Consider the following 12,372-nt stretch of genomic DNA (forward strand, 5'->3'; position numbering starts at 1 on the left):
TGGGCCACTGTGTGAAACAAGATGCTGGATTTGATGGGCCTTGGGCCTGATCCAGCAGGGCTACTCTTATGGTACTGAAAACTCAAAAATATTAATTTTAACACATCCAAAGAACTACATATAGGTAATATCTATATATCTAAGGTATAAACCCCCTTCTCAGATGCCATCCACACCAATCAATGTATGGAGGGGAAACAGGACAGCATCCACTGGTCCCACCCAATCTCAGCACTTTCAGTAGAAGGCGAGAACTGGTTCTGTATGCAGAGAATCAATTCTCACTTTCTGATAAATGTGTATACATTATTGTGCTCTTCTTCCATGCACCGATTTAATATGTGCACAAAGCATGAGAGCTATAGCCATCTGAAAAAAGTTTTAATTGCAACTTTAAAAGCAGCTGGATATGACTAGTATTATATTCATTTATGTTACTAATTAGTTGTATGAAAGGAATACATTTCTACAAAGAGAGCTAACAGTAGAAAACATTTGTCCCACATCACTGAACACTTGTAATCTTACAAAGTTCTACCACAGTACCCACTCTGTCTTTCTTATTTATTTATTTATTAAAATTTTACACCACCCCAAACTTTCATCTCTGGGTGGTTAACAACAAAAAATAAGTTAAAGCACAATTTTTTTTAACACAATTTAGGCAATCTAACAATTAAAAACAGATTAAAACTTAAGAATTTAAAAGGCTGAAACAGCTTGGGTGAAGAGGTGAGTTTTCAAGTGCTTTCTAAAAATGCTCAAGTGCTTTTTTAAAAAAATTGTCTTTTAAAAATGGTTTCTTCAATCAGAGCCAAAAACCAAGCTTCTATACATCCCAATTTTCATTTACCAGATTTCCATACATACTCTTTATGGTGAGTGCTAATAATCATTCTCAATCAGTACATACCATACACTGTATGAAGATTAGAAAAAATGCAGCAGAACTGTATTCAGCAGACAGGCCATGAACCAAAATGCCAAGTATCTTAGAATCTTCCTTACAGTATCTGTACCCAATGAGCCTAATAATTATTTAAAAATTCTGAAAATTTAAGAGTTGTTTGGGGGAGGGTGACACAACTACTAGAAAAAATTCTGCTCCTCCACCCCCAATTACCTTTTCATCATTCCTCATTCTATACTCTCAGCTTACTATTTAAACTCAGGTGAGTTTAAAAAGCAGTGATGGTTTTGTAAAGGAATCTGCTGAGATGAATTCTGGACAATATGTTCTGGTCGTTTTCACTGCTGCCACACACAAAGTAAGTGACAAGGCTGTGGTCCTCATAAGCAAAAACCAGTTGGGAACCCACTAGTACTTGTATACAGGAAGTCTTTAAATTTATGAAGCGGTTGTGTTCTAGCAGTTTGTACGTCTGATGTTTGTAGGTCAGAATACACACAGTTCAAGAGCAGTGACTTGTCTGTATGTGCAGGTTGCTGTTTGTAAGTTGGGGACTTTAATACAATATGTTATGGAGATTCGTAAGTACGACTGATTGTAACTCAGGAAGTGCCTGTAATTAGAACTGCATATTCCAGTGTACATTTCCGTTTGATTTATGTACATTTACTACTAGACATTTAACCACTAGCCATTTTGTCATCCAGTCCATACTATTCATGCAGTTACAGATTGTACACAAATCCACCTTTCTCAAATTTAAGAACCGTCCATTCATGTCTCCATGTCTGTCTTACCCTTTACACAAAAGGCACCCAAGTTTCCTTAGGACCCAAGAGCGCTTTCAAAATCCAAGAACATAATATCTATGGCTCAACCTCTGTTTACATGCACCGATGTCTGACTTCTGAATGAGGAGGAAACATTTCCACTTGTAGGAGCAACGATGCTTCTTCCTGAATATAACATGCTGGTCCTGGTAGTGACTAATTCTCTAAATGAACATTTCCATCAGTTCACTTGTTAAACCCAAAGCCCTCCAGAGTGAAATTTTTTTTTAAAAGTTTCCATTATTTGGAAAGGAAGCCAACTTCAACAGCTGCATATTAACACAGCTCTCCACTTTCATATTTGAGTTCTGGATCTCAGGTAGACTCCATCCAGTCCTATGATTTGTTACCGTTTGGTTTTGATTAGTCCTAAACTCTCTAAGCCAACCTATATAGTACAATTAATTCTGGTAAGAACCAGACTATTGATGAGTTTTGGTAAGGGCATCAACATAAAGACACTATGAATTTATTTTTTCTCCCTATTTGCCCATCTTCCATGAATATTCCTTTAACACTTTTCTTGTCCAATGGGCCCACTGCTTATACAGTCTTTTAAAACATTCACAACATGAGGGTCCTGCTGGATCAAACCAGATGTCCACCTCCAGCATCCTCTTTCCCACAGTGGCAAATCAGATGCCTCTGGAAACCCAGAAGTGGAACATGAAGGCAAGCAGCCCTCTTCAGTGGTTGCTTCCCAGCAATTCAGAGGTAATACATTCTTGTTTTCCAGTAATTTGTTCTTCCAACTTGCTGCTCAGCTTGGATTGACCAGATTTCCTGCTCTTCTGGTTGCTAGATCTTGCAAAACATCCAGTTTCTCAATGCATCCTTTGCTTTGTATATCCACCTTGATTTTGCTGTTTAACCATACTGGTCTCCTCTTGGTTACATTTGTGCCCTTTGTTCACTATATGAATAACATTATTTAACATATAGATTCAAGTCCAGGATGCCTGAAAAAATAGTAGCCACTCAACAAGAGCCTTAGTTTTTAAGATTACCCATGATCCAATCAGATTTTACTTCCTAGTTCACCATACATGCAGTCTTCCTCTCATCACACTGAGAAAACTAGAGGACAAGAAGAAACTAAGATGTTCCAGAAATCCAGAGAGGGTCAAGCAGATGTTTTGGATTAATTTTGAGTAAAATGAGACTAATTCTCATAGCAAATATCTATTTTATACAACTGAAGCAAGTTCACTGTTCAAAAACTCTAGAATGACAATTAGATATGACTGACTGAAGTGTTGACCAAGGAAAGAGATAGTCGATATGCCCATCCAGGAGTACACATTGGTAGAAAACTTGAGGTACTACAACCTAGGTATTTCAGAAACTGTGAAACCTACATAAGAGGAAATCTAGTAAGCAGTCTGTGTCAAGATCTTAATATGTAGCATTAGCAACAGTGTTCCCTCTAAGGCGTACACATCTCACAAGCTGTGTGTTTGTTTTTTTAAATTATTTTATTTATTTAAAATATTTCTATACTACCCAAAACTTGTGTCTCTTGGTGGTTTATGTCTGCTCAGTTAATTTCTGGAACCTGCTCAGATTGAATCAGGAAGACCCTATTCTGAATGCACATGCGCACACACTGCCTTGATACTGCTGCCCAGAACAAAATTCATTCTGCACACAGATGAGAAAAGTTAGAGGGAACACTGATTAGCAACCCTTATAAAATATATTAACACAGAGGCAAAGGTTTCAGTAAAGAAAATTAACTCACATAAAAGGTATTTATGTTCCTTATAAACCTTGCTGAAATACGCTAGATTGGGCATTGGATGATTTGGATTCCATTTCTGAACTCAAGAACTCTTACCTTGGTATTGTAACACATTTTGTATTGCAGTTCTGAGTGGTGATGGCTTTTTCAAGCTCATCCAGTTGTCCAGTCTTCTTCAGCTTTTTGACCAAACTTTTCACTGCTTTCTCACACCACTTTTCTTCCTGACCATTCTGCTCACCACCACCAGCACCTCCTGAACCAGTGGCAGACTTCTTCCACCCCAACAGTCTCTTCACAACAGGTGGGGTAAACGGCAAGATTGACGACATGGCCCAGGCAAAGTACAGCTTATGCAGTAAGTTACCTGCCCAGTACAACCTGTGAAAGAGAGAAATCCATTACAAGGTTTAGAGAGAACAGCCCTTAATCATTCACCTAATCTAGACAAAACTGAGCTTTTACCAGCTAGACAGCCAAAAGCCTTGAAACATAGGGCAGCATAACTATTACTGGATTATTAGTTACTTATTCTAGAGGCCCATGGCCAATTATAACAGATCCCTCATCCCCTATTTTTCAAATGCTTCCATTACCAGTGACCACAACCTTACATATAGGACTTACCTGACAGTAGTTATACCATGGGTAATACATTGTACACTCCTATCAGAAATTTACTGTATGCATTAAACCAAATCATTTTGTAGGAAGATTAATGCTTTCATGAATTAAGTCTTCAAGGCTTTTTTTTTTTTTGCAAATGCAGGTTTCTCTTTAAACAAGCAGCACTCATCCAACTTATATCGGAGTACATTCCTGTACCTACTTGCTCATGAACTGAAGGGAAAACGGGACATGTTGCTAAATGTATGTTCACTAAGAATTAGTCCACAGCAACCTCCTCCCAAGTACACATACATACAACTCACATCCTTAATCATATAATTGATCACAGGATTGTGCCTCTCCCAGATTTTTATGACTTGCTGTACTTTTGCAATTCTTGTAAACAAATCCCCAACCAGCAGCACCCATCCTAAATGTCATGACAAGCAGGAGATTTAAGTTGAAATCAGTGCACATTTTCTGCCATACACTACAATTTAAGACTACGATTTTGTAAATATGAATAAGGTGAAATGTTTTGACACCAATGATTCTAATTTGGCATATTATTTAAGAGTTACTAGAAAGTAGAGCCATTCAAAATGAGCACTTTGTGCCCCAGGAACAGAGACTAATTTAACACTTCTGTTATTTGTATATACAACAGAAGCCAAGGCTTTCAATCCTGGCTCTTACACACAGCAAGAAAATATTTTTAGCTCAGGCAAGCAAGCCTACATCAGTGTACACTAAACAAAAATGGATGTACTTGATCAAATGAAGAGACAACCCTAACACAATTTCTTTTAGCCAGTTTTATGAATAGCATTTTTCCATCGTAATAGAAGCCCATCCTTTAATCTAGGGTATTCCGAGCATGCCTCATGGACAGCAAGTTAATACAGCAAAATTTCCTGTTTGGTGTAGGCAGAGCCCCGATCCCCAGTTCCTTTTGCTGTCTGCCTCAGGAAAGCAGCTGAGAGAGAGCTCCACTATATTCATTTTTCCTTATTTCCCTTTTTCTCTATACAAAAACTTGCCTCCCCCCACCCCCGAGCGAGCGCCTACTCCTGCAAGCTGTTTGCCAACAGCGGCAACCATGGTGCATCCCCCCTCCACGCCTGCTTGAACACCAGGGAGTGAAACGGAGCAAGGCAGCGATGGGCGCCGTTTTGCCACCCACGATTTTGGATACTGCTGCCTTTTTGGAGGAGGAGGGATCAGAAGTCCCGTGCCCTCCTACAATCCTACTCTCAGCGGGGGAGCAGCTTGAGGGAGAATGGAGGCGCCCAGAGCAGACCACATGGCTGACCATAAGTAAATCCCATGAACAGGCAGGGCAGAGAGGATACTCCTATTTCAGAGGACAGAGCCACATAGCTGAGGGATTTCATAGCCCGGGAATTCAGGGCACTGCTGCCATCGCTACCTGCTGAAGGCATTGCTCTCCTGCCTACAACTAGGGCTCACCTCAGGAAGGAATCCTCCTCATCCCCAGACTCCAGCACAGTGAGAAAGGCCATCCTGGAGAGCTAGAGAGGCCTTTTTGTTCCATATGTAGCCAGGGGCAGAAAGAGGAGACGTCACCATTCCTCCTCATCGTCCTTCTCCACGATAGTCTATCACCTAAGAGGCCACCACCCAGGGACCCGCAGGCTCCATGCCTCCAGCCAACCACCCCTCTCGCCCCAGAGACCGAGAGAGGGCCAGACCCACCTCCAGCCCCCCACCCACCCACTAACCCAGATAGGTCAGACCAGGCATCCTCTGACACAGAGGAAGGCGAGATATCTGAGGAGGAGGCAACCCGCTGTTTCTGGCTCGACTCGCTTATTCCTGCCATTGGACTTTTAGGTCCTATTGGCAAAAGCAAGGTGGTGTGGCCTCACTGGAGATCCCCGTCAACAGCCAGGGTCTGGACCAAGAGGTCTTCCCGTCCACGTCCGTGGCCATCCCAATAGTTCCTTTCCCCCAACTCTTCCTCTCAACTATGCTGGCAGAATGGAACACACCTTTTGCCTACAAGTCGCTGACCCATCTCCCTAACAAGTTATATTCCTTACCACAAGAGATCCACCTCCATATTGTTCCCCACTATGGTAGATGCACTGATCGCACAACTTGTCTCAGGGACAATAGTCAGTAAGGAAGGGGAGGAGCAACTGAAGGTACCTTAGGATAAGAAGCGTGGATCCCTCCTTAGAAAGGCCTACAAAGCTTCTGTCACTGTGATTAAGGCTGTGGGAGCAAACTCAGTTTTTGCCAGTTCTTCTGTCCTCTGGGCTAAGGAACTGTCCCAGCTGGTCCCACCAAAGAATACAAAACTCCAAGGTATCAATAAGATGGCCAAGGTGGGCAACTTTTATGGCAGACTCTAGCCTGGACTGCATCCAACAGGTCTCTAGAGCCATGGCATCAGCAGTGGTAGTCAGAAGGTGCCTCTGGCTTAAACACTGGAAGGTGGAGTCTAAATCCAAACTGAACCTGGCTTCATCACCATTTAAAGGGGCAAAACTGTTTGGGGTCTCCTTGGACCCTGTCCTTGTGGAAATGTGGGATAAGAAGAAGGCTTTGCCAACCACCAGGATGGAACCCCATAGATAGTTCAAGGGAGGGGTGCATTTCCATAATTTTCACTCCTCATTCAGACAGTCAAACTACTTGTCCAGCAGCTCCTTTCGCAACTACAGGTATTACAACCCCAGATCAGCTGGACGCGCTCAGTGGCAACAGCGTCCCAGGGGTACAGGCCACCAACAGTTCAGCAAACAATTTCAGTCATCCTCCTTCCAACACTGAAAGCAATGACGCCACACCGGTTGGGGGCCGGCTTCTGCTATTCAAGGAAGCCTAATCAGAGGTCACCTCCGATTGATGAGTACTCTGGACGGTCTCGGAGGACCTATCCCTGGAACTCTCTTCTCCTCCTCGAGACAGATTCATCCCCACCCCTGTACCCAAGAAACCGGGAAAGTGGCGGCACATGCTACAAACCATACAACGCCTCCTACAGATCAGGGCGATAAAGAGGGTGCCTATAAATGAATCAGGGCAAGACGTGTATTGAATCTTATTTTCGTTCCCCAAAAAGGGCGGATCATGGCGAGCAGTCCTGAACTTGAAGCCCCTAAACCATTCCATCCAGAAGCGCTGCTTCAGGATGGAGTCCCTCAAAACCATCAAGGAGGCAGGGAGGGACAGGGAGTTCTTAGCGTCAGTGGATCTGTAAGAGGCATACCTGCATATCCCAATCCTCCTGGATCACCACCGTTTCCTCAGGTTCTCCTTCAACAGCCAACACTATCAATACTGGGCAATGCCATTCGGTCTATCCTCAGCCCCAAGGGTATTTATAAAGATCATGACAGTGCTAATTGCGCAAATGCGAACAGAGGCAATTTACATTCATCTGTATCTAGACCAGGCCTGCTCAACTTCTGCCCTCCTGCAGATGTTGGCCTACAATTCCCATAATTCCTGGCTATTGGCTGCTGTGGCTGAGAATTATGGGAGTTGTAGTACAAAAACAGCTGGGCGGCCTAAGTTGAGCAGGCCTGATCTAGACTATATCCTGATCTGATCACCGTCCCTACCCAGAGCCTGAAAGCATGTACAGCATACGTTAGCCCTCCTCCAGTCACACGGGTTTGTGGTAAAACAACAAAAGAGCCATCTGCTACCCAGTCAGGCTCCTGAACCTAGGGGCCATCTTTGACACAATCAGGGGCTCCATTTCCCTGTCTCCGGAGTGGAGAGAGAAGATAGCCTCCCTCACCTCGGCAGTCCTGAGAGAGGGGTCGACCAACCTCATGGTCCTGGCCATGCTCCATGATAGCATGCACAGAGTGTACCCCGTGGGCCAGGTGGCACCCTCACACCCTCCAGTAGTTCCTTCTCCCCTACCAGGACCAGATCGTGACATGCACACAAATACGAATTCAAATCTCACTCAGAGTGTGAGTTCCTCTACACTGGTGGAGATCCACAGCCCTGTCGAAGGGACTGCCATTCAGTACTCCGACCAGGACCACAACAACAACAGATGCGAGCCTTGGGGGCTGGGGAGCCCACTCCCTACACCACTACGTGCAAGGAAAATGGCACCCAAGAGAACAGAAGAAGTCGATCAACCTGCTATAACTGAGAGCGATTCACCTAGCATTGATACACTTCCTACCTTACATCAACCACCACCATATCCTCGTCCGCATAGACAACACCATGGCAAAGTCTCATGTAAAGAACCAAGGCGGAGCAAGATCAAAAGCTCTCATGACAGAATCTGCTAAACTCTTCACATGGGCAGAAAGAAATCTCCTATCCTTAACCCCTGAGCACCTGAGCAGCAGCTCAAACCACAGAGCGGACTGGCTGAGACGGCAGGAGGTCAACCCAGCAGAGTGGTCCCTGAATCAAGAGACCTTTGAACTGATGACCAAAACACTGAGACAGCCAGAGCTGGACCTCTTCGCCACACCGGAAAACAGGACACTGCCAAAGTTCATGTCCCATTTCCCAGGTGGAGGTCATAGATGCGCTGTCAACCTGGTGGCCAGGGGGGGTCTCCTGTATGCTTTTCGTCCTACAATGATACTCTCCAAGGTAATTCAGAAGGTCTGCCAAGAAGGGGCCACCCTCATCCTGATAGCACCCCGATGGCCGCAGAGACTGTGGTTTGCTGACCTGCTCTCTGTCGGTTCAGCCACCATGGCTGCTCCCCAAATGGCCAGACCTGCTATCGCAAGGACCAGTCCTTCAATCTGACCCGGACTGGCTCCAACTCAATGCCTGGACACTGAGCAGGAGATACAACCGCAAGGTACAGTCAACAATCTTGGCCTCTAGGAGGCCATCCACCAACAGAATCTACCAGACTACATGGATGGCATTCTCACGATGGGCCAGGAGGAAGGGCCTTCAGCCTACATCAGCAAAGGTCCCAGACATCCTTCGTTTTCTGCAATCCTGTCTCAGGCCAGGACTACAACCAAGCACCCTACGCAGGGAGATGTCAGCCCTGGCCTCTGTCCTGGAACTCAGCGTCCCAGGGCTCCTTATTCCTCCACCCGCACATCAGACACTTCTTGAAGGGAGCCAACAATCTGACTCCACCCCCTATTCCCAGATTCCCATCATGGAATCTGAATAAAGTCCTCAACGCGTTCACTCAATCCCCTTTTGTGCCAATGAAGGAGGCCCCACTCAGGGTGCTCACTGGTAAAGTATTCTTCCTGATAGCGATTACCTCCATACCAAGGGTATCAGAGCTGGGAGCCCTATCAGTATGAAAGGAACTGCGCATATTCCAAAAGGAGGCAGTGAAACTGTACCTGGACCCTACATTCATCCCAAAGGTCAACTCCACTTTCCACCACTCGCAGCTGGTGGTACTACCCCCTTTTTGCCCAGCTCCAGCACACCCAAGGGAGAAAACATGGCAAACCCTGGATATAAGAGCCCTGCGCATATATATACAAAGGACAAAGGCATTCCGGAAGTCGGAATCCCTCTTCATATCATTCCGCCCCACTACATTGGGAAACAAGGTGTCAAGGACCACACTCACAAAATGGATCAGAGACACCATCATCCTGGCCTACAATACATTTGAGGTCCCTGTACCACGGGGCATTACCGCACACTTGACAAGAAGTGCATCCACATCAGCGGCGTTCACGGCCAGAGCGTCATTCCAGATTATCTGTCAGGCAGTGACCTGGTCCTCGGTCACCCCGTTCATCAAACACTACAAGAGCTCATCTTTCCATACAGCGCAGGCGGTACTAGGCCGCACAGTGCTCCAACAGGTCATCTAGTATACTTCCCCTTCCCACCCAGGCTACTCTCTGGTCTAGCTTGAGTATGTCCCTAGATTAGAGGATGGGCTCCAATTACGGTGGGAAAAGAAACATTTATCTTACCTGTGAAGGGTTCTTTTTCACTATTATCGGAGCCCATCCGGCCCTCCTGCGGAAGTCTGATTCGAGGCCCGACCCGAGCAAAAAAAAAACTAATGTCCTACCTAGGTGATGTTACTTTGTAAATAATTATTATAGGTAGTTAGCCTAACAGACAGTCTATTTTGGTCGGTTACAAGTCTATTCTCAGGATTTTCTTTCTTGGCTTCCTATGTATATAAACTACTGCCTCTAATTCCTTGGCAAACGCTCTCTCTCTCTCCAGATTAATCTACACAGCATCCTTCGGCCCGACAGTCCAGAACTGATGATCAGGGCTCTGCCTAACACGAAATTTTGCTGTATTAATTTCCTGTCTATCCATGAGGCATGCTGGGAATACCCTAGATTGGAGGATGGGCTCCGATTACGGTGAAAATGTATGTTTATAAATGGGGGGTAACTGTGAAGGGAGTGTCAGCATGAGTAGGTTATGAGCCAGGCTTATTCATAACAAATTAATGGTGCTGTTGCAAAGGTTCAGGCACATGTTCAAGGCTTTCTCATGTTGGGCCTTGGCTCAAAGATGACTTGCAGCAGATTCGCTTATTTCTCTTTTATCAGCTTCTTAGTTCCTAGCATGTGCATTGGGACCAAAGTATACCCTTGCAGAGTGATTCTTAAGCAATTGCTTTTTGAACAAAAAAATTACAAAGTGGAAATCTATCCCCTTAGTGATCTTGCTGATGCTTCCTGAATTAGTATTTTTTGTTAAATTGTATGAGTGAAATTCAAGAAGTAGCAATAAAAAGAAACATTGGTCTTACCTGTGAAGGGTTCTTTTTCACCATAATCGGAGCCCATCCTCTAATCTAGGGTAATAAGCGAATCTGCTGCAAGTCATCTTTGAGCCAAGGCCCAACATGAGAAGGTCTTGACTATGTGCCTGAACCTTTGTAACACCATTAATTCGTTATGAGTAAGCCTGGATCATAATCTACTCATGCTGACACTCGCTTCACAGCTACCCCCCATTTATACTCCTTATAAACACACATTCTCATGCAATCCAGTTCCAAGGTTCTTAACTTTCAAAAACAAAGTTTATAGTCTTCATGGGTGCAGTCACCTTCCAGCCATGCAAAATGCTTCCATGTTAAGGGCACTGTTCCCTCTAAGGCATGCACACATGTGCACACTCACAAGCTTTTGGATGTCTGCTCAGTTAATTTTAGATACCGCTCAGGCTGAATCAGGAAGATCCCATTCTGAATGCATGTGTGCACACAGTACCTTGATACTGCTGCCTAGAACAAAACTCATTCCTCACAGAGATGAAAAAAAATTAGAGGGACCACTGGTTAAGGTCCTGCAGCTTCTACAGTTTCTTGAGGCCTCTGGTCCTCTTCCCTTCTTTACATCACTTCCCCATATAGCCATCATCTTGCCAGTTTGCTACCCCTTGCCCAAAATTCAGCAAACAATTACTAAGCCAAAATAAAGGTAAAGTGGCCGTCGGATTAGTGTCACCTCCTGGCGACCACAGAACCCTGTGGTTGTCTTTAGTAGAATACAGGAGGGGTTTACCATTGCCATCTCCCACGCAGTGCGAGATGATGCCTTTCAGCATCTTCCTATATCACTGCTGCCCAATATAGATGTTTCTCATAGTCGGGGAAACATACAAGTGGGGATTTGAACCGGCAACCTCTGGCTTGCTAGTCAAGTCATTTCCGCACTGCACCATTAAGTGGGAGAGCACATAATCTTTGTGCAAAATAAGATTATGCAAGTCATTTCTGGAGGATTGTGTTCTACGTTGTATTATGATTTAAGCTGCCCGATAGCATAACACCATTGCTCACCCTCTCCCTCCCCATTTGTAACAGGGGTCCACAAGTCCACTCACTGCACATCCTTTCCTCCTTGTTCCCGCCCACAACCATCCTGCTGTTCCTGGAGATGGAGAAAGAGTGGAAGATCGTCTCCAACTCTGTGCTGCTTTGAGCACTTTCAAACTTCATCATGAAAGAGAAGTTCCCTCCCCAGGTCAGGAGACATACAGTGACATCATCATCATCATCAGTTTTATTATGGCCATTGGCCAGCAAAAATGGTAGTAACAAATATACACAATACGTCAATAAAGCAATGCTAAAACACAATATGACAGATTACAATCAATAATAATAAATTATTTAAAAACAACAGACAGCTCTCGCAGTTAGGCACTTAATAGGGACCTCAACCTAATGGCAATATAGAAAAATTTAGCCACAACTGCTGTAGTCCCAGGGCTCGAATCCGCGAGGCAGTAATAAGTATAAAAGAGATCACACCTTCCGGGAAATTTAAGTAACAAAGGGAAAATGAGCTCTTCTCTAG

The 12,372-nt window shown here is 44.6% G+C and overlaps 1 protein-coding gene across 4 annotated transcripts in view; it reads right to left on the bottom strand.

Annotated features, from left to right (window-relative positions):
- SMAD2 (SMAD family member 2) overlaps positions 1 to 12,372 on the bottom strand; it is a 95,721-nt gene that overhangs the window by 58,295 nt on the left and 25,054 nt on the right. For all 4 annotated transcript variants that reach the window (XM_053295974.1, XM_053295976.1, XM_053295975.1 and 1 more), the window contains one exon: positions 3,578 to 3,862. In XM_053295974.1, coding sequence (XP_053151949.1) covers positions 3,578 to 3,813 — 236 coding nt within the window. In that variant the 5' untranslated portion in view covers positions 3,814 to 3,862. Of the gene's footprint in view, positions 1 to 3,577; positions 3,863 to 12,372 lie in introns of those variants that run through there.

Source organism: Hemicordylus capensis, chromosome 2 (genome assembly GCF_027244095.1).
Source record: "Hemicordylus capensis ecotype Gifberg chromosome 2, rHemCap1.1.pri, whole genome shotgun sequence".
Classification (NCBI taxonomy): domain Eukaryota; kingdom Metazoa; phylum Chordata; class Lepidosauria; order Squamata; family Cordylidae; genus Hemicordylus; species Hemicordylus capensis.